This window comes from Ictidomys tridecemlineatus, chromosome 5 (assembly GCF_052094955.1).
Source record: "Ictidomys tridecemlineatus isolate mIctTri1 chromosome 5, mIctTri1.hap1, whole genome shotgun sequence".
Taxonomy (NCBI): Eukaryota; Metazoa; Chordata; class Mammalia; order Rodentia; family Sciuridae; genus Ictidomys; species Ictidomys tridecemlineatus.
This window is the reverse complement of record NC_135481.1, coordinates 187,674,634-187,696,291: the sequence shown is the minus strand read 5'-3', so window position 1 is coordinate 187,696,291 and position 21,658 is coordinate 187,674,634. Positions and strand designations below refer to the sequence as shown.

General features: G+C 43.8%; 1 protein-coding gene and 2 long non-coding RNA genes across 3 annotated transcripts in view; 1 reads left to right on the top strand and 2 right to left on the bottom strand.

Annotated features, from left to right (window-relative positions):
- Rab22a (RAB22A, member RAS oncogene family) overlaps nucleotides 1-5,519 on the top strand; it is a 57,218-nt gene extending 51,699 nt beyond the window's left edge. Inside the window, exon 7 of the mRNA XM_078051879.1 lies at nucleotides 4,314-5,519. Within this exon, the coding sequence (XP_077908005.1) occupies nucleotides 4,314-4,411 (98 nt within the window). The 3' untranslated portion in view covers nucleotides 4,412-5,519. The remainder of the gene's footprint in view (nucleotides 1-4,313) is intronic.
- Nucleotides 5,520-12,942: 7,423 nt separating this feature from the next.
- Nucleotides 12,943-18,146, bottom strand: LOC144377616 (uncharacterized). The gene is made up of 2 exons (XR_013438607.1): nucleotides 18,008-18,146; nucleotides 12,943-13,104 (listed from the first exon to the last, which is right to left on the bottom strand). It is a non-coding gene; the product is annotated as an uncharacterized LOC144377616 (long non-coding RNA).
- A 660-nt stretch (nucleotides 18,147-18,806) lies between these two features.
- LOC120886509 (uncharacterized) lies at nucleotides 18,807-20,207 on the bottom strand. The gene is made up of 3 exons (XR_005729487.2): nucleotides 19,932-20,207; nucleotides 19,388-19,495; nucleotides 18,807-19,148 (listed from the first exon to the last, which is right to left on the bottom strand). It is a non-coding gene; the product is annotated as an uncharacterized LOC120886509 (long non-coding RNA).
- Nucleotides 20,208-21,658: the final 1,451 nt, after the last annotated feature.

Genomic DNA, 21,658 nt, shown 5'->3' with positions numbered 1-21,658 from the left:
GAATAAGTAATGCACAGGGCATGAGGTCACAGAAGCTATAGTCTCCCTCTTTCTCTATTTAAATGTATTTCAATTAGTCATCCAAGGTCATCAAAAATGAACAAAATAAATAAAAGGAAATAAAATGCAGATATAATTACCCTGTAAGAAATCCTCAAAAATTAGTAGTAAGCAGGGGAGAGGTATGGAGATCGTTTTCCTACCCTCCCCTTCCCCTTCCAGAGTGTTGCATGATGACACTAGATGGGAGAGAGGCTGCTGCATGCCTTTGGGATCCCCTACAGATTGTATCTATGTTTATTCATTTCATTCAAATTCATCAAAATATTTATTGGAAACTGTTCCAGGCTCTGGGGAGAGAGCCTGAAGAAGATAGACACAGCCCTTGCTCTCTCAGAGCGCACGTTCTGCCGAGGGAGACAGAAAGTGAACACCAGATAAATAGGATCATTTCAGATCATAATAAGAGACATGAAGAAAATAATTTACGGGGGGAGGTGGCAAGGGGGTGGGAAAGACGGTGGAATGAGACGGGCATCATTACCCTAGGTACATATGTGATTGCACAAATGATGTGACTCTATTTCATGTACAACCAGAGAATTGAAAAATTCTGCTCCATTTATGTACAATGCATCGAAGAGCTTTCTATTGTCATGTATAACTGATTAGAACTAATTTTTGAAAAAAGAAAAAAGAAAATGATTTAGGATGAAGTGAAAAAGTACCTGCAGATGATCAGGGAAGGCCTCTCTGAGAAGGTGATACCAGCTGAGGTCAAGCAGAGCAGACCCTCTCGAGATGCGGGAGTTCACATTGACATGGCAGGCGCCAGGGAGGTGCAGGAGTCAGCCCTGCTAGGTCAATGCATTAAGGCCCACCCTCTGGTTAAGATCTGAGACAGCTAGAACTGGAAAGGTTCTTAGCTTCTGTGAAGAAGGGTTGTGAACTCCAGTGCCCACCAAGGCCAAGTGGAGCAGTCTCCCGGGAAGCCCTGGGGTTTGGGCCCAGCTCCAGCAACTGGAGTTAAGCTGGAATATGAGCTTCTTGGTGCCCAGTTGTGGAGGTGGTTTTCAAGGTTTTTTATGGTTTACTTTTGTTTTGCTTTTATGTTGCTATCTATAGTTTGCTGAGAGATCTGGATTTTTATGTAATGTGTCCCATTGTTTAGATCTGGCCGTTTACACTAAGCACAGTGTCATGCGCCTATAATCCCAGCAATTTGGGAGGCTGAAGCAGAAGGATGGCAAGTTTAAGGCCAGCCTGAATAACCTGGCAAGATCCTGTCTCAAAATTTTAAAAGGGCTGGAATGTAGTTCAGTGGGAAAATGCCCCTGGGATCAACCCCCAGTATAGCCAAAAAAAAGAAGACGAGGGTTGTGAACTATATCAACAGTGTGATTGGGAGTGTGGTTCAGGCAGAGCAATTGCTTGCCATGACTGAGGTCTTGGGTTCTATCATCAGCGTCCCAAAAAAAACGATTCACAAAGATTAGAAAAATTGTCATAGGTAGAAATCAGGTTTATTTTTCACTGGGTGCTGCTGTCACATTGTATGAGCACAGTGCCTGGCATAACTGTGTGTTGAAGATTCATATGGAAAAGTTCACCTACAGAAGCACAAAGGCCAATGTGTTATCCCCAGTGGAGTAGAGCCTGTGGGTGCACTCAGGGTCAGCCGTGGCTCTCCTGCTTCCAGGATGACAACCATCCTGTTAATTCTTTTACATGGTTTGGTTTTACATATGTTTGTGCTATTTATATTTTTTAAAGCATACTCTGTTTACTCTTTGTGTCTGGTTTCTCTTATTATATATTACATTTTTAGATCATCCCTATTATCTCATGGAGCTGTAGGAGATGCATTCTTGGGGCGTGTGTGTGTCAGGTTCCAGATTCAGAGGTGGGAACTGGGGAAGGGGGATATCCATGGTATAATCATCCATTCTGCTGTAGATGGTCATTTGGACAGTTGTTTCCAATTTAAAGCTACTACAGTACTGTTCTGAACATTCTGGTCATGTCCTTTAGTGAACATCTGTACACATTTCGTTAGATATCTTTATCCCCAAAAGAAGAATAGCTGGGTCGTTGGATTTACCTGTATTCATATGATTTCACTGCCAATATTCACAATGGTGGTTATGCCAGTGGATACTCATCAGTGTATGTGTGAGGTTCTACTCCTCTATCTCTGCTGGGCAGGTAGTGGACTACATTTCCCCTGGGTTGATGAAACCAAGCGCTGTCCAGACACTTATGTACATTTCTGTGCTCTCTGAGTGGTCTGTCTTGGGAAGTGCCTGCCAGGCAACTGCCTTCTTAATGTCTATGCTGCTTTATTTTGTATGTTCGTCCCTTGTTGATTATGTGTATTAGAAATATCTTCTCCTCTGTGGCCTGACTTTAATTTTTGAATCAGTCTTCAATCAACTGAAGTTTTTCATCTGAATCTAATCCAATTTGTCCTTTTTTTTTTTTTCATGGTCAGCATATGATTTTTAGTTCCTGTTTAAGAAACCATTGCCTATTCCCAGATGATAAAGATGTTTTCTTCTAGGAATACTCATTCTAAAAAGACTTTTTGTCACATTTAAGAGCTGCTTCTATGATACCTGCATTTGAGTTTCCATTTGTTGAGAAAAACATAATAACAAGAAGCTTCAGTAAAGCTTTTAAATAAATTGGTAACTTATAAATATTACAGCAGTATCTGTAGATATTTGAGAAGTTGCAGGAGACTTTTTAGTTGATGTGGGGACCATGCCGTGTGCTGCCCACACATGTTATACACTTCCCAGAATGGTGAAGTCTTGAGGCTTGATTGTCAAGGACCTGAGAGTTGCTGCCAGTTCTCTCTTAGCCTTGCTAATATCAGAAGCTGTGCCTGTCCATTCATTCCATGTTTACAAATACCTCCACACCAGGTAGTGTGCCACAAAGATTCCAGGAATACTACCCATATGGAGAAACAGGATTTCTCTTCTCTAGAAGAACGTAGGGTATAGTTAGAGGGAGTCAGTCATGTAAACAAATATGTCCTGGTGTGCTTCTAGTGACCTGATGGAATTCGGTGTCTGAGATGGAGAGAGGTAGGAAGTAGGTGGGCATCAGGAAAGCCATTTTAGAGAAAGTAGCCCTTGATTATCAGCCAGGTGGATGGACGGGTGATTTAAGATTTGTCTCAAATTTGACATCATGCTTCACAGAGCAGTAAAGTGAAACCTGTTCATTCTTACACATTGTTGGTAGGAGAATAAAATGGCACAGCCTCTTTAGAGAGCAATCTGGCAGCATCTGTGAAAATTTAAATCACGAATCCTTCTTGCATTTGTGCTAAACAGACACTGGGAAGACATTGTGTATCAGACAAATGCCAAGTATAGAATAGCATGACCTAGGTCCTCCAATCCTGTTTGTTTATCCAACACACACAAAACACACACACACAACACAACACACACACACACACACATCACTATCATAACATCAAAATATGGGAATAAACTAAATATCCATCAGTGGAAGAACAGTTAAATATATGATACATACAGGTGATGTAAAGCTAATAAAAGAAGCAGCTGTCTCCATTGTGCTAAGGAAGAGCAGTCCCCAGGATATATTGAGTGAAAGCATCAAGGAGGAGGTCAGTTCCTACTACTTGCTCTCCTTCATGCTTCAGAAAGCAGAGCGGGGCAGGAACCAGATACTCCGTCCCCAGAAGGCTGCACCAGCAGTAGGTCACAGTGGTGGCTCTGCCATGACACCAAAGGACAGGCATGTTCTGATCGAATTTTTTTTTAACATGTAGTTTATTATCTACTCAATTTTTTTTTAATGTGTAATTTTTTAATTAAAAATTTTACTAATGGTCTCAGGATGTAGCTCAGTATAGAGTGTTTGCCAAGTATGCATAAGGCCCTGGGTTCAATCCCCAGAAGTACAAAAAAAAAAATTTCTTGTTTCTTTACTAAGTACTGTGTAATATCCTTGTTTGGATCCTGGGACTGAAACTGGACATTAGTGGAAAAACTGGTGATACCTGAAAAAAGTCTAATGTTGATTTATTCACTTCAACAAATGTCCCAAGACAATATAAGACCCCAGTCTATATTGAAGGGAACAAGATGAGATGTACAGCAACTCTGTGCATTAGTCATCTTTGCAACTTTTCTGTAAATTATTCCCAAGGAAAATGTTTATTAATATTTTTTTGCTTTTTTTTAACTCAAATTGTATCTGCAAAATTGTGTCTGAGAAGGAACCGATTTGGAAAGTTGTAGCTGATTCCCTCTCCTCCCATTTTGGTGTAGGTCGAAGAATTCCATCCACTGACGCCAACCCGCCATCTGGCGGTAAGGGCTTCAAGCTCCGCAGACAGCCGTCAGAGCCAAAGCGAAGCTGCTGCTGATGAGCCTCAGCCTCAGACTCGATGGTGAAGCAGGTGGTCCTGACAGTTAGCAGGAGGGCTGGGGGCCTGCTACCAGTGTCCACTTAGCCGCTCGAGTCTTCTTCATGCAAAAAGGACTCACAGAAATTGGCCGGTTCTGTTCTCCCCTTGAAGACTGCAGCAATGGTATTTCAGTCTGTGGACGTCCAGTATGTCAAGGATCTGTGGTGTCCAAAGGGACCGCATAATTGACTTTGACCTTGCTGACGGGAGCACATCATTGTATGGATGGTGGAATTAAATTGCTGAGTAGTTTTGTAATCAGGATTTTATGTAACATTTGTAAAAAGGGAAAATTAGCACTTTCGTGGTTCTTGTGGGGGGGGAGGCAAGATTACCATTTCCTTGGTTTCCCATTACCACTGTTGGAGTTGTATCATTTAAATGTGGTAGGATATTGCAGGTAGAGGGACGGCAGTTGGAAGCTGAAATGGTTCTGTCTAGGACAGATGGAGATACTCCATCTCTGCTGTCTCTGAAGCACTTTCTGTGAAGCATGTTAGCCCCAGATACATACAGAAAGCCAACACCATGGCAGTGGTTGCTGGCCCACCTTGGGTTTGCTTTTGACCCTGTCGCGCATGTATCACTAAACACATCACTGGCGCCACTGTGGTGGTGGTAGAGAAGCACCTGAAATAAATGAACTGCATATGTCCTAAATAGGTTAGCAGCAGTTTAAAAAACAAGGAAGAGGAGAAAGTAATGTAAATGCTGTCAATTTTTTTATTTAATCCAAGTATTTTGGTGGGGAAAACAAGTATCTGTTGCTTAGCATATGTAAAGTTGTAGTCTGTATTTATGAGACCATTGCTTAAAGACTATAAATTATGTAAATACATTAATAAATTCTAAGTTTCATGCAGCACTCCATTTAATCTCACACCCAGTCTTGTGATGCCCCCCCACTTTTCAGCCTGTCCACTGGAGACTGAGGCACATTTATGTTGTGCAGAGGCATAGATGTTTAGCTTACAGTCTTTCCAGGTTTCTGTGCTTTCCCTTCCGCCCACCCCTCTTCCCTCTACATCCCATCTGGAAATGATAATAAAGACATATGCCACTTCGATGAGCCTGACTAGTTCTTGCTGGCCTGTGGTAAAAGAGTGTGCTCTGAGCTCAAGTCATTTACCTGGTCTTGGTAATAAGTTTCTCTCAGCTTTCACAGTGACCCCAGACCAACTGGTTTAAGAGCACTTTTCTTGTTAACAATCTAGCTTATCTTTTCGTTTCCTTTATTTTCCCCTGCCTCTGTTAGTGGTTAACACTCTTTTCCCTCAGGGAGCCTAATGAGGTTTTTAATATGATCTAAAAATAAAGCACTGAAGTGCAGTTGGTGGAAATGTGCTCCTGGTCTAATTGGGCACCCTCCAACCTGAGTATTGTGCGAGAAGGAAATTTACAGGATTAAATAGGAAATGAAACAGCTTGAATTTCAAACTAAATTGTGTTTTCAGAGCTAGCCTTAAACTGAACAGTCAAAACTTTTGAAAATAATTGTTATTTCTTTGTGCCCCCCACTTGATATGGATAGGTTTTAATGGGAAAATTATAACTCGGATTCAGTAAAAAATGACTCCCTTTTCCCTCTTGTATGTCTTAAGCATTTGAAATTGCTTTATTCTTCTTGAAATCATATAGAAAGAATGCAGTTGGTAAAAATTCCAACGCTGTTTTGTGTGAAATACACATGGACTCTTATCTCTCTAGCATTGCCTCCAACTCAGCACTAAATTAGCAAACTTGATATGAGAAGCCACATGACTTCTAAGGCTGGGCCCTTGCGACTGAAGGTGGCTTGATGTTACTTCATATATATCCAGGAAGTCCAGCCACTGCCTTGGCCTGTCCCCAGCCTTCCCACTACCAGGCCTCTATCTATCTGTACGACAACAAATAAAAACAAAGGTTGCCTGGCTGATTGCAGAAAAGGCAGTGTGTGTGAGGCCTTTTTTTTGTCTTATTTCACATAAAGATGATGCAAATCCACCACCTTCACATTTTTTCCACCAAACCTGCCAGTAGATGCTGGTGAGCACATGGTGTGTTGGTGCACGGGTGAGGTCCTTTGAACCTCTTCTGAGTGCCTCTGATCTCGCTGTGATGTTCTCCATCTAGCCCAACTCGAGGCCATCTCTCCTGCCCTTTGCAGCTCTCTGCTTCCGTGAGTTTCTAGGGAATGATTCTGCCTGGTCACAGCCACATCTCACTAACGGACAAGCAGTGTGGGGCGTACGCTCAGGCATTTCTGGGGCCTCTTCTCCCTCATTTTCATCAGTCTCTCCAAAAAATTGACAGGGTGCTCTTTTGCTTGTAGTACCTTTGTAATGCCTAACAGCAACAACAGGTTTCTATCACAGATCCATGACCCATGCTCAGTGAAAGTGGAGAAAAGGTCTTCATTTTATATTGTTTGCTTCTAAAATGCAAATGTAAATATTAGAGTCAGGAGCAGTGCTTTACTTTGAACACATTTCAGATTAACCAGACTAAGCAGTGATCCACCACATTCCATATTTCTTTATTTCTTATGAGAAAAATCTCATAAGATTTCAAAGGAATTGAGACATAGCCCATCTGTAAAAAACTATTTGGTTCCCTTATGACGCAGGGGCATTTTTAAAAACTTTGAGACTGAATAGAAGAGAGAAATCATTAATTAGCTGCAAGTGTGTATCGATTCCTTTCAGAGAAGTTGAAATAAGATCTTTGCAGGTGTCCAATCCTAGAAACCACTGGTCTCCAGATCTCTCCTTTTACATAAGTGTTTTTCTGATTCTGTGATAACTAATTAACTATCATGTGGTGATTAAAAGAACATAAAGTAAGAGTATGATTAAGTAAGTGTCCTTCATTTCCAACTCTCTATAAGAAGTGATTGGGGAGAAGTATCTACTACAAGCCTTTCTGGTTCCAAATGAAACCTCTATCACCTGCTTGTCAGCCACAGTCAGGACAGGCCCTGCTCAGAGCAGCTGAGAGATTTGTTTCTTTTAGATTAACACATGTCCTTGTTCCCTATTTCTGATGTTTGAAGTGCCTGCTCTCATGTTCCTCTTTCCTGGGTGCCCACCCATGTCTGAAAGGATGAAGGCATATCAGAGGCTTGATCTCCCGGGCCAGGATCCTTCTTGGGGTTGTCAGTTCTCTTTACTTTTAAATATACAAAGAGAAAGAAAACTGCATTTAATTCGGAACTTCTCTTTAAGTATTCTATTTCTTGTCTCAAGAAGGAAATAGGCTGAGGAGAATTTCTAAAACCCTGGGAGATAGAGCAATGAAAATGGCCTTTGGACAGTGATCACATGGCTTTCCCGGCATTGTCAAACTGGAGTGTCTTGTTTTTCATGGCCTTGTGTTTCAGTAGGCAAGTTAGATTCAGATTATGCCATACTCTTTGGTATGTGGGTCTCCAAATTTGTACGTGTGTTCAAATTTGTGCTAAAAGTGAATTGCAAAAGAGGTCGTATAAATTCTATTTGGCACTTTTTCATTCATTCTTTCAGAACACACTGAAAATGTGATGCATGGGCTCTTAGAGTCTCATGCACACAATGTGTTGCATGTAACAGATGAGCCCACTAAACATACAGATGTCTTTGCAGGAGCCTGTGGAAGTGATGAGAGAGTCCTTCCTTCCTTCCTTCCAGAATAAAGTTGTTGGGAACCCATTAGTGCTCATCATGCCAGGTGCCTGCTTTAGAATGTTTGGAGGAGAGTGACAGACACAGCTCACTAACTCTGGCTGGCCCTCCTTGCTAAACCCGGAAAGTTGCATGGCAGTGACAAGCTATATGGGAAAATCTTCAGTATTTAAATTTGTTTTAAAGGGATGAACAACACAATTTTTGTTTATTGTTTGATTTCAAAGGAACTGCACCTCTTAATAGTTTTTAAAGGAAGAAATGGAATGTACCTTTGGGATCACACTGTTAAATATACTTGACATTAGCTTGGTTCATCAGAAAATTTTAAAACATTTTAAGGTTATCTTTAGGATATCCTGTGGTACTGTGATTTACAGAAAGGAAAAAAAGAAGTCCAAGCAACAAATGATCTAGGAGATAAGCAGTATACCCTGTAGTTTTAGAAAAGGGTGGTGGGGGTGAAATTTAGCCTGGGGCTTTAAGAAATGACCTCCGCAAATTTCTTTTGACAGCAGAGTTGCTTGTCTTGACTTCCAGTAATAGAAAACCAGGCAATTTGATTATCTGATTTGCAAGAAATGTTAATGGAATTCTGGGGCATTTGTCCTGTTTCATGTGCAAATGAAAGTCTAAAAATGTATTAGAAGAGTCCATTTTTCAGGAGCCTCCGTTTCCTCCACCTAAGAGAATGATAAGTGATAGACCTGTTGTGATGAAGTCTCCTTTGACATCACCAGGAAGGTGAATAAATGGAACCAAGAAGCAGCACATTTCTCAGCTCATCCTTCAAGATTCTCTTAGCTTATAGGAAAATGATTTACTTTCCAAATCTAGAAGGACTTTCAGTAGCATAGATCAAGTTTAATTTGATGGTCTGTACCATCAGAAATAACTAATATCTGTGTTCTTTCCTTCCAGAGCATAATCAATTATAGCTATGCTAGAATATTTTTGGCTTCAAAACAAAAGGATTCAGAAGTTTAATTTTAAAAAGTCTCATGCCTTCCATCAATTCCTTTTGTTATGCAGAACATTTGAGATAGTAAGATTAGGCTATATCTACAGTAGGTGGTGAAGTCAACCATGATGTCTAACAGATTTTTTAAAAATTGTTTAATTCATTTTTTTGCAAGTTAATTTTTATATCTTTCTGTTGCCTCATCAAAATGCTTCATTATCCCAACAAACAAAATTGTGGTAGCTTTCAGGTGTTCAAGTACCAATTCTGACTGCCAATTGTAATGATTTTTTGAAGGAGTCTTTGTTTTTGTTTTTGTTTTTGTTTTGGGGGGGGGTTGTTTGTTTTTTCTTGATGGGCCTGGGGATTGAACCCAGGATGTTTTCCCACTGAGCTGCATCCCTAGCCCTTTTTTTATTTTGAGACAGAGTCTCACTAAGTTGCCTAGGCTGGTCTTGAACTTGGGGTTCTCCTTCCTTAGCCTTCTGAGTCACTGGAATTTACAGGCATGCACCACTGCACCTAATAGCCCCTAAGAATTTTTGAAGCAGCTTTTGAATTTATTTACTTCCTTTGTATATGAAGTTATTAGGTAGTTCATGAAGCTTATTCTTAACGTGGACCATGCATGTGTCAGAGAGAGAAGTCAACTCAGTGAGGGAGAGTCTTATGCAGCCGGCTAGTGTTGGTGGCTCCATTTTTAAACCATGTGTTGTTCTGTATAGACAGAGCTTTATTGCCCTGGGAAAGGAAAAAAAAAATTCCCTACTCTCATCTGTCTCATCCATTGTTTTGCTTTATTAGACGCTCACATAATCACCATTTGCCACTCTGACCTTAAGAGTTTGTCTTTCCTTCTCTGTGATCAAAGCAGACTTCTTGCCTTAGTTCCCTTCTCACTTTTTGGTGACCTGTCCCTTGGAGACCCTGCATTGCTCACCTCCCCAGCACATGACGTGCCTTCTCCTGCAGCCGGTCACAGTTGCAGCACCAGGCTGCACCCACTCCATCCAGTGGAGTCATGTCTATGCAGTCAGATGCCAGAGCTGACTTTAGGTAAGGACCTCCAGGATTTCCAGAAGGGGAGTGGGCAGCCCTAGCTTACAGTGGGAACTCAGCTGATTGGCAGAATGGTTTTTTGTCACTGGTGATCGCCTAAGTGTCAGAATTTCACAGAGCTTGTAATAGAGCATTTGTTAAAGTGTATAAAAGTGCAAGTCAAAGGTCTAGAAGAGAAACAGCTAGAGAGATGAGCCTAGATGTTAAAAAAAAAAAAAAAAAAAACCAAAACTAAGCCATTATACCAGCAACTCATTTCTCCTAAAAATGTCATACTTTCTTAAGACCTGATGCAAGGAATAAAATATTTGTGCCTTTTACAATAATAGCATCTGCTGTGGGGAAAAAATCAAATGCTTATAGTCTGGGCCTTTTTGTAGCACTGTAGAAGCCAGGTTGGGAGCCGTGGCTTCACACTGCATCTTGCACTGCCTGGGTACCTGTACTGGAATGTAAGGAGGATAATTTGCCAAGCTCATGCGGATGTTTGAAGATGTTATTTTTACAATCTTAACCTTGGGCTGGACCTGAGTCTCTGTGACCATATGATGTCTGTACTGTTTGTAGAAGCTGATGAAAGAAAACTAGAATTTTTGCCTTTTGTTGTAAGGTCTTTCTTTTTATACTTATGCTGGTAGTGGACAGTTTGAAAATGCAGGTCAATTTGGCCTACTTTTAACTGTGCTGTTTTGGTCTGAGTACTCTATAATGCGCTTGTGTAGAGTATGACATGCTAATCACTACGGAGTCTGTTGTAAGAAGGGTGTGAACATTTTGTTAATAAAATGCTGTGTTTACAGATGTACGTATCTGCCTTCCGATGGTTTCTCTTCACAGTCCTACATAACATGCATTTTTTTTTTTTGAGAGAGAGAGAGAGAATTTTTATTTATTTTTTTAGTTTTCGGTGGACACAACATCTTTGTTTGTATGTGGTGCTGAGGATCGAACCCGGGCCGCACGCATGCCAGGTGAGCGCGCTACCGCTTGAGCCACATCCCCATTCTTAACTAAGTGTTGTGACGTTGTTTCAGAGGACTTGGGAACTGCTGCCTCAGAACAATGAAGCCTCGATGGCATCTGGTGAGCAGTGGTGCATCTAGATCGGGGGCCTAGGCTCCCCGGCCTCCTGCGTCCCCACCTCCCCAGTTCATCAGTAGCTGAGCTGGAGAGCATCTCTGCTGGCCTACAGAGCCCCCTGGGCATTTCACAGGAACACCTGTGCCCACGGGAAGGCCCACAGGAGGGCTCTGGATTCCTGAAGGAAAGGCCTTCGGGCATCTCCACGTTTGGTGGATTTCATTTACAAATGCCAGCATTTCCAGAGTCAGCATTAGCTCTGGACTCACTCAGTGCTCCCATGGAAGTACAGCTTCACACATTCCATTCCCATTTTCTCTCTGCTGTCCCTCTGTGCTGCAGTTGTGCTTAGAGGGAACCACAGAGAGCAGAGAGGGTTTGAGGCTCAGCTTGGCCCCTCTCCAGGCTATGTGGCTCTGAACAAGGCCCTAAACCTGAGTGGTGTTTCTTTCATCTTCATGAAGGGAGGATAATCAGAGCTTACCACACAGGCTCTTTGGGTGGGATACCCCTCTGACTGGCATTTAACCCAGCACTACCAAAGAGTAAGCACTCGCATACATTTTTACAAGCCATCTCCCTGATAATCCCTTCTGATCAGATAACTTTGATGTTGGTGAGGTAATTTGCAGGTTTGTTTTTCACATTTTAAGATAGGTACAAAAGTGCCATAAATCTTATATACAGTTTGGTGTCACGAAGGACACTCAAAAGGAGCAAGATATCATCCATATGATGAAGCCCTGGCTCAGGCCCTCTTTGGTTGCCGTCCTGCTCTTAATGTCACCCACTGGCTTGCTGTCGTGCTTCAGGCCATATGTACACGTGGAATATGCTCCTGGTTTGGCTTCTTTCATCCCACGTGCTGGATAGTGGTTGCCTTCACTCTCTCAGATGGGTGTCCTGTGGCTTGAACAAGCCACCATTTACACATCCCTCTTTGTACACAGGCACTGGCTTGGCTCCAGATCTCTGCTGACAGGGACCTACTGCAGTGAGCACCACACGTGCCTCTGGTGCATGTGTACACATCTCTTTCATGCGTACCTGACAACACATATATTGTCACCTGCTCTTTTTTGCCTTAGTAGAGAGTTTTCTGAAGGGGTTTATCAACATTCCTCCCAAAAGAAGGGTACAAGATTCCCATGGCTCAGAATCCTAGGCAGCACTTGATGTGTTCCCTGCTCAAAAGGCTGGACATCTACACTTCCTGCTAACAGAAGTTACCTCTAAGGGAAGAGACTTGGGTGACAGAACTGTCCCCTTTGTTTCACCTTTTGCTTTTATTTATACATAAATACTTTAAATTTCTTCATACTATGAGTATGTGTGTGTGTTTCTTCTTATTTCAAAGGAAATCAGAAACTTCTGAACCCTAATCCTATCTTCAGAGCTTTAGTGAAAATTACCTCAGTGGATACTTTGAAATGGTATTTGTCTTATGTTTGTCCTTTTTAAACACACACACGCGCGCGCACACTTCATCTTGATCAATAAAAAGCTTACAGCCAGACTTGGAGTCAGTGTATAAAACTTTACAGCACACATTTATTTCCTTCTGGTTCTTGAGATCTTTTCAAGCTGTCCTAAATCCTCTTGGAAGAAAGTGGGGGAAGTATATGTTAAGGGGGGACTATAAATAATGGACCCAGATTCCTAAAGAACCTCAAGGTTTATTGTGGGTCTTTTTTCACTAGAGTTTAAGAAACAGATTTCCATTGAGACAGTAACTTGAGCATTGCAGAGCCTTTTAAGTTTTTCATTTATTTGTCTTCTAGTAATACCAGCCAAAACATGATTCTCCACTGAAAACAGTGGTGTTGGTTGGGAAGGCAAGTGTCATCAGCATCTGGAATTTAGTCACCAGCATGTCAAGTTGTCACTTTTCCTTGTAGCACTGGGGAAGCCTATAAAACAGGAAGAAGGGAAAAATAAAAAAAGCTTTATAGGTGACACCTGATCAAAATGAATCACTTTATCAATCACAATTTTAATCAGACCTCTAGTCACTCAGGTTTTTTATTTTCATTACAACTTTTCAGCATCTCCCAGAAAACAGCAAAAGCACCAGACATCATCTTTCAAGAGCTGTGTGGGAAGCTGCTATGGGCTCAGGCACCACTGTTAGTGGGGTGGAAAATAACAAGGGGGTTCACATTTCCCTTTATTAGTATTCAGTGTAGAATGGAGATTCAGGCCTCTGTTAATAAAATACATGTAAAATAAGGTGGGAAAGCTACCAGAGTTCCATTCCATTAGAAAAGGGCATTTTTAAGAAGAAAATTGTGTAGTTGTGAATGGTAATTTGAGGTTAATGCACAATGTTAGGGCACCGAGTCTGCACCAGTGGTATACTATCATCAACATTAAAATTGCATCAGCTGCGCAAATGATGGGGTCAGGTCATGCCTTGTTTGCATATAAATGAGGACACATCATAGTGTAGAAATAAAAGCAGCAGACACCACAGCAGAGTGATGTGGATGCTGTGGCTGTGCTTTGCCAATAGGGTGGGCTGCTGCCTGCATCAGCCTTCAGCATCCAGACTATCAAATCATAAAATAACCCACCCAGAATGTTCTGCTTATAATTATTTCTATATGTCCTACATCCAGTATGATAACCCTGTTAGAAAATTAGGATCCCTGTGTGTGGATTTTCTTTCCTGCTCTAACATTCCTTCTGAATGGAGTAGGAGATAGAAGAGTTGGTGGCCAGGAGGCAATTTTTTTTAAGTGGCAATGACCTTGGGGCTGCCTGAAAGGATGGCAAATTTTGAAGCCATTTATGGTACACATCTGAAGCCATTATTGAATATATCAAATTCTCCCCTGAAACAGCCACCTTGAGAAGAAGAACAACCAATTATACCAACAAGAAGGACTCTTTCAGCATTAGCTGTTTGAAATAATATGCAAGTTTAGTGATCCCCAAATCTTGAAGAGAACATTTCAAGAAGTAGAATAAACCCATGTGTGCTCAGGGTGGCCTCTGAAATGATGACTCAAGGTCATTTTTTAGAAGGGTTCCCAAGCCAGCTAGAAGACATTCCTGAGTGTCCTTGGGTCAGTAAATGTACCTGACCTTTGTCTTCCTCCTCCTGAGTCAACTGTGGTTTTCTTTGATTAATGATAATAGAGACTTTATTGGGCTACTGTGAATAATGGCAAGCAGTCTAACTATGCAAATATCATTCATTGCACCAATAATACTAAATCCCATTACTAGTCCTGGCATAGAACCACATATAACAAAACTAGGTACATTCAAAACCTACTTTTTTCACCATGGGCCCTTTAGGAACTTCTTTATTACTTTCATATAAAAGCCTAAACAATATAGAAGCTTCTCTTCAGTTTTCATAATGCTGTAGTTTAAAAGCAAACACATGTACATATGCATGTGTGTACACATTCAAACACAAATGAAGGAAAGATCAATGGTTTAAATTGCAAACTAAAATGTGAAAAAGACAAAAAGATTCCATTTAATACCCACTGCAGAACAACAGGATTAAAGAGAGGAGTTTTGTCAGGAGACCTTGGGCTCCAGGCACAGAGCAGAGAAGCTGGAAAAAGGACAAGGACAGCTGGAGAGGCGGAATACCATTGAAGGACCCTGCAGATGCACCATAGCTAGCTGCCACCTCTCCCAGTACCAGCTTTCCTGAGCTGATCATCAGTTATTATCTGTATTGTCAAACATTAAAGCATTCCTGCCACTGCAAAGTCCAATGTCTCAGACTCAGAAGGATAAATAAAGGGAAAAGCAGGACAGGGTTTTATGCCTGCAAACACACTGTGCATCATCATGGCACAAAGAGATCAGGGCTTCAGGAGGGGATTTAACTACTGAAAAATAAACAAAGGGGAGACAGTTCTTTTGTGACCCCTTTTCCCACAGGAGGAGATAACAGAAGGTATTTACTATGTGTTCCTGTTCCCAGTTGCTACAAATTAAGAGTCATCTGCTTTTATTTAATAACATTTGGAGATCGGGGGCGAGGGGTGTCTTCACAGAGTCACACAATGAGGCTGGAGAGCCTGTTCTCAGAGCCTCGGTTCCTGGGTGTTGTTGATCTGTCTGGGACTCGGAAGATGTACCAAGTCGAGCTACGTGAGGGGACCCTATGCTTCATAAAGCACCAAACAACAAACCCACCCTGCAGCAGCTCCTTGTCACACACATGCCAGTCTCCCAGATGCTAGCATGAGGGGTTTGGGGACTCCACCTGTGTGCAGCCTTCGTGATGCAGCTGATGTACCATCATCCACTGAATCCCTCCCCAGACCCCAGAGCTAGGAAGCTTTGTCCTCCCCCTCTGCAAAGACGAGGAAACTAAGGCTCAGACAGCAAGAGAGAAAAGGAGCTCCTGCAGCCAGCACTTCACAGCAGCCCTGCTGGCTTGGTGTGGAGCATGCTAGGCACCTCAGGCACTCATCTCACAGGCCACCTGACCAGGATGGTCAAGACAAAAGCAAGGCCCCTTAGTAATTACCCCCAAGTCCAGGCAAAATGTGTAAAGCCTCACATTGACTAGACCACTGATCAGCCTGATGGCAGCCACTTCACCAGTGACGGCTGCAGGCTCCTCCTGAATACCCTCTCTGTGGATCCAAAATGGCTCTGCCCCATGTCCTCTAGGCACTTAAGCCAGAGCGAAGCTCTTCCAAATCACCTACCACAGCCCCACTCCACCTCCAAGTCAGTTCCAACACCTGCCACTGTAGGGCCCAGGTCCCCAAGCCAGCCAGGTCACCTGTAGTGCATCCTGGGGTCACTATCTGGAAGGCATTGCCAGCAACACAGGTCACTCAACTAGTGAGCAATTGTATCACTCACACAGCCACTGAGGGCAGGTAGTGACCCAGGCAGCCAGTGCCCCACTCCTGCCACCCCAGGTAAGCAGCACAGCAAAGACACAAACTCTTTCCCAGTGTCAGGGACAGAGACTGCTACAGTCATTTTGGTTTCACAAGAACCCTGCATTAACTTTACCTATCGTCATTGCTTGTTTTGTTTTTCCACCAGATGGAAAAGCAATGTCTTGACAGTCACTTGATAGTCTGTAGCTCTAAAAGTTCCAGGGAGCAGGAGCAGAAGATGGGAATGGAGAATATAATCTTGACAATGCCATTGCCCCACCTCAGGAGACCTCTGCCCCGTCTCTGTCTCTCCCTCCCTCTGTGCCTCTGCCCACGTGCCTGTCTGTCCCATCTGCCTGGCATTCAGGGGATTCGGACTTCCTTGCATGTGCCGAGGCCCAGAGGCCGCTACAGGCTGCGGCTCTTGGAGGGCTTGGCCTGGCCACGGTCAGCACAGGGTAGCAGGGACTCAAAGCTGCACTTGTAGAGCAGGCAGTTTTTAATCAGATCAGGAAAAACATGATTTCTAATCATGCTTTTCACTCACTGGTTGCATAATCTTTTTTTTAATTGTATGTATTATTGTCATTTCTTTGGAGTGGCTTGGGGACAGGCATACAGAGACAATGGAAAGAGGTCTCAGGTCCCCCTCCCAACTATTCCCTAGCAGGGCCACCCGAGGTCATCCTGCTCTGCTTTGTCTCCCAGCTGGAGCAGGGAGACAGGGGTCTTGTGTCTTTTGTCTTTCAGTCTAGTGTCCCTCCTCGGTGGATGAAGGAGAGAGGTCTGCCAATGTCGCATTCATACAAATGCACAGATGAAGGTCCCCCGCCCCCGCTCCCCAACACACTGGAAATGATCTGCAGGGACCCTATAAACTCTCCCCACAATTAAACCACGCTCACCCAGTGCCTCATCAAACATTTATCATGTAGTTCTGCCTCACACAGCCGTGGGGGAACAAGGAGGTAAATATGCCATCCTTACCCCTAAGGAGCGTAGAATCTAATTATCTTCTAGAGATCCTTTGGGGATCTGCTTAATAAATCAATACGAATGATTTGTAATTAGAATATCAATTATTTGTATGCAAATGTGGCCTTCTGGGTGCTTGGGGACAAGTCCTAAGGATTGAAAAGACTCTTTCCCTCACCCCACCCTCTTCAATTCTTAATTACATTATTTCCTTCATTCATCAAACATTTATTGAGCACCTCTTACGTGCGAGGCACAGAGATGGGGACCAGGAATCATTCCCTGGTGACTCAGTCAGCAATAAAGAGCCCAGGGAGTTTGTGACCATGGGAAAAGCTTTCTATATTTTCCCCAGTCCCCCAACGTCCCCAGTTATCTAGGTCACAGAGACTCAGGGCTGAGGAAGAAAGACCCTCCCAGAGAACAGGTCATTCATATCATCGTGCTCCTTTTTGCAAAGGTATGGGCATGCGTCTGTCTCTGTGACTACCCCACCCCAGCCAGGCTGGATCTGAGACGCTGGATCTTCAAGGATTTTAACAAACCTGTGCACAGAATTTTCCTGAAATGCCAGCCCCTGTGGCCCCAAGTCCTCATCCACCTGTTCATCCCTTTGCTCCTCCACTCTCTCCTCCGCCTATTGTGCCTCAAGCCCTGCTTTGTGCCAGAGGCGGGTGTCACACCAAGCCAAGATGGGCCCTCCTGGAGCCTGCTTCCTAGTGGGGCCAGAGACCATAGATAAATAAGTCCATATCCCACATCTGTGAAATTTGCCCCTGCCCTGCACTGTGCTGCATCCGATCACCACCCTCTGCCTCCAGGTTCTCATTTCTCTCCGGCCAGGTACTAACTTTCCCTGTGCCTCAGTTTCTTCATCCGGACACCCAAAAAAAGAAGAGTGTTACTGGCTCGTTATGGTGAGAACGTGTGAACAATGCACATGCAGCTCTTGACAAGGGCTGCCGCACACCTTTGCTCAGTGGTGGCTGCAGCTGATTCTAGCTCCTCTCCCAGTCAGATTCCAGAGTACCAGTGTAAGGAAGACCTTTGTAAATGCAGCATGGTATCCTGGATCAGATCCTGGAACAGAAAAGGGGCGTTAGTGTGAAAACTGATGACATCTGGAGCCTGGAGTTCCATTAATAATAATGTACCAATGCTAGTTCCTTAATGTGGACTAGTGTACTAGGATTTGTGTAAAATAACATTAGGGGAAACTCTTAGGGAGGTACAAGAACGCTCTGTTCTGTATTTTTAACTTTTCTGCATATTTAAAACTATTCCAAAATAAGTTTCCTTAAAAAAAAAAAATAGGTCTATGACAATACCATTGTGAGAGTGCCTGGCCTCATCAGATCTTGGAAGCTAAGCAGAGCCAGACTTGGTTAGTACTTAAATGGGAGACTGCTTAGGAATGCTGGTTGCTTATAAAATTATTTATAGGGATCTAGGACAGATGGGTAATTGTATAACTCCTCTGTATAAACATATTGGGCAGGGCAGGGCTGGGGATGCAGCCCGATGACAGAGTCCCTGCTTAGCATGTGTGAGGCCCTCATTCAATCCCAACAAACAAAACCAAAAAACAAACTTGGACAGATCTCAATGGGTAAGACCTAGCCTCTGTAGTGTGACACAGAAGTTCCCTTGTCCCTCCTCCCTAACTGGCCATCCTTTTTGGTCCTTGGCCTCCTCATCTGTCAAGTGGGGACAAACGCATCCCTGGACACTTGGAGGATGGCACAAGTCAGCAGGACATTCCTGCCAGCACCAGTCCCGGGCCATGCACTCTACTGCAACTCTCCTGTTCCCCGGGCGCCGCCGAGCTCTGCTCACCTCACTTTCTCTGCCTATAAAGGGCAAGTGACTGTAGCTGAGACCGTCACAAGGGCTGGAAACTCTTGAGTGCTGTGGCAGCAGAACTGTGGCTCCCCAGAGGGTTCCACAGCCTGTGCCCCACCTTTACGTGTGGCCCTTGCTGGCAGAAGTCACCTCGCTGCTGGCCGAGCCCAGGACTCCTGGTGGGAAGGTGGTTCTGGATCACCCAGGTATGTCCTTCCAGGAGGTGGCGGGCCTCACAGGCAGAGGCAGGAAGATGAGGAGGCAGAGCTCTGTCAGGGAGTGAGAGAGGACAACGCTACAAGGCTGCCTTTGAACGTGGAGGAAGGAGCCAAGTGCCATGGAAGCGGGGAGACCTCTGGAAGCTGGGCCACACAAGGACAGGTGACCCTACAACCTCTGCACTGCCATAGCCGGCCCAGTTTTGGATATCTGAATTCCAGAGCTGTAAGACACTGGGGTGATTTATTACAGCAGCCACAGGGAACCAGCACATGGGCCAATCCAGTACCTGTAGAGAGCAGGAGTCCTCGCTCCTTGGGGTCCCCAAGCAGGTCCTTGGTAGCCTGGGGCTCAGGACTTTTGCTGTTCTCCTCTTCCTTCTCTTTCCTGTCAAGATCTTTCAGATACATAGAATATTAAACAAGTAGATACTACATTCATATATATAAACATATATAATAAAACACAGCTGGGTGTGGTGGTGCACACCTGTAATCCCAGTGTCGCTGGAGGCTAAGGCAGGGGGATTGCAAGTTCAAAGCCAGCCTCAGCAACTTAGGGAGGCCCTAAGCAACTCAGTGAGACCCCGTCTCTAAATAAAATTTTAAAAAAGGGCTGGGGGTGGCTGTGATTGTGGCTCAGTGGTAGAGCGCTCTCCTAGCATGTGCGAGGCCCTGGGTTCAAGCTTCAACACCACATAAAAATAAAGATATTGGTCCAACTACAACTAAAAAATAAATATTTTTTTTAAAAGGGCTGGGGATGTGGCTCAATGGTTAAGTGCCCCTGGGTTCAATCCCCAGTCCCCCAATATATAAAATACACAAACATACATATATATTCAAGACGGCTTGCTAATACCATGAGCTTTCAAGTATCCTCCACCCCAGGCCCCAGGGTGAAGTTCACTTTCTCTTTGTAGAAGTCTTCAAGGTACCCCGCAGAGATATTGAGGTCCTGGTAGCCAACCCTAAATGCATCTGCTACTCTATTTGCTCACATGATGGATCCTGAGGAGAGGCAGACAAATAGAGAACAAGCTAAATATTGAAAGAACGATCAAGGCTTGCCGTTGGAGAAAATGCCCGTTTATTGAGGCAGCTCTGCATATTTACAGAGGCAGGCATGGTCTGATGGTTGAAACAGTTTAACAGTTTAACGGTTTGGGCAGCTGGCATGGGGTGCTTTCTGATTGGTGGGTAAGGATCATATGAGTCAGCAGGACTCACCATTGGACGGCTCTTCTCGGGGCATGGGGAGGTTAGTTTTTGAAGCTGGGGCGACGCCCAACAAATATCAAATAGGCAAAACGCATAAGAAAGTCAATCACACTCTATTAAAATCAGATTAAAAACAGGTGAGTGAATGAGTGGTGAGGAAGGGACTGAAACCAGAGAGGGCAGAGCTGACATGAGATAGATCCAGGGGCAGAAACCATGATGGGATTTAGCAGTCACCCTTCCTGCGCATCCCAGCTGATCAGAGAGCGTGGCAGCGTGACCGACCCTACGCAGAACACAAGAGGTCAAAGATTCAATGGAGAAGTCTAAACCTTTCTTATTTTAGAATAGCCATGGAGTAGCCATGGAGTTACAAAAAATTGCAGAGATGCTGAACAGTGTCTGTGTGTCCAACACCTAATTCTCCCATTGTTGAGCATCCTACATCTGTGTGGTACACTGTCAGATCCAAGGACCCATTACTGAGATGAGTAGTATGTTACTGTTAACTAAATTCTGTGTCCTAGACATACTTCCTCAGCTGCCCCCAATGTGCTTTTTCTGTTCCAGGGCCCCATCCAGAATGCCACACAACATTGTCACGTCTCCTTAGGCTCCTCTGGGCTGTGACCTCTTCCTGTGACTCACCCTGTTTTGATGACCTTGGAAGTTTAAGGTGTTCTAGGCAGGTGTTTTACTGGATGTCCTTCAGCTTAGGTTTTTTTGTTTATATATATATATATATATATTTTTTTTAATTTTATTTTTCCTGTGACGGGGTCCCCTCGTGTTACCCAGCCTCAAGCTCTTTCGTTCGAGTGATCTTCCCATTCCCGAGTAGCTGGAACTACAGGTGTGCACCTCATCTTATGGTTGCACTGGTGTGGAGACCCCAGAGTGCAAGATGCTTACATCAAGGTTGCCTCCCACCACCAAGGTTTGTCAGCGATGAGGTCGATCTTGATCACCTAGCTAGTGGGTGCTTCCTCAGTTTCCCCACTTTCCATGCCAGACTCTGAAGCAAAGTCACTAAGTGCAGCCTTTGCTTACAGGGAGGCCTGATCCCGCTCCTTGAGGGAGGAGTGCCTCATGTAAACTATTTGAAATTCTTCTGTATGGGGGATTTGTCTTGTCAACTGTTCGATTATTTATGTCATCGTGGACTCCAGGGTATTCGTTTTCTACTCTGGGATGCACTTCAACACCGTGTCGTGCAAGGTTGTCATCTCAGCTTGGACTCTGGGAGCCCTTTCATTTGGCACCTCTGCCCTGTGATGTTCTCCCCTTGCTTCACCTTTTGAGCACTTCTTTATTTTCTGGCACTGTAAGTGGTTATAGGT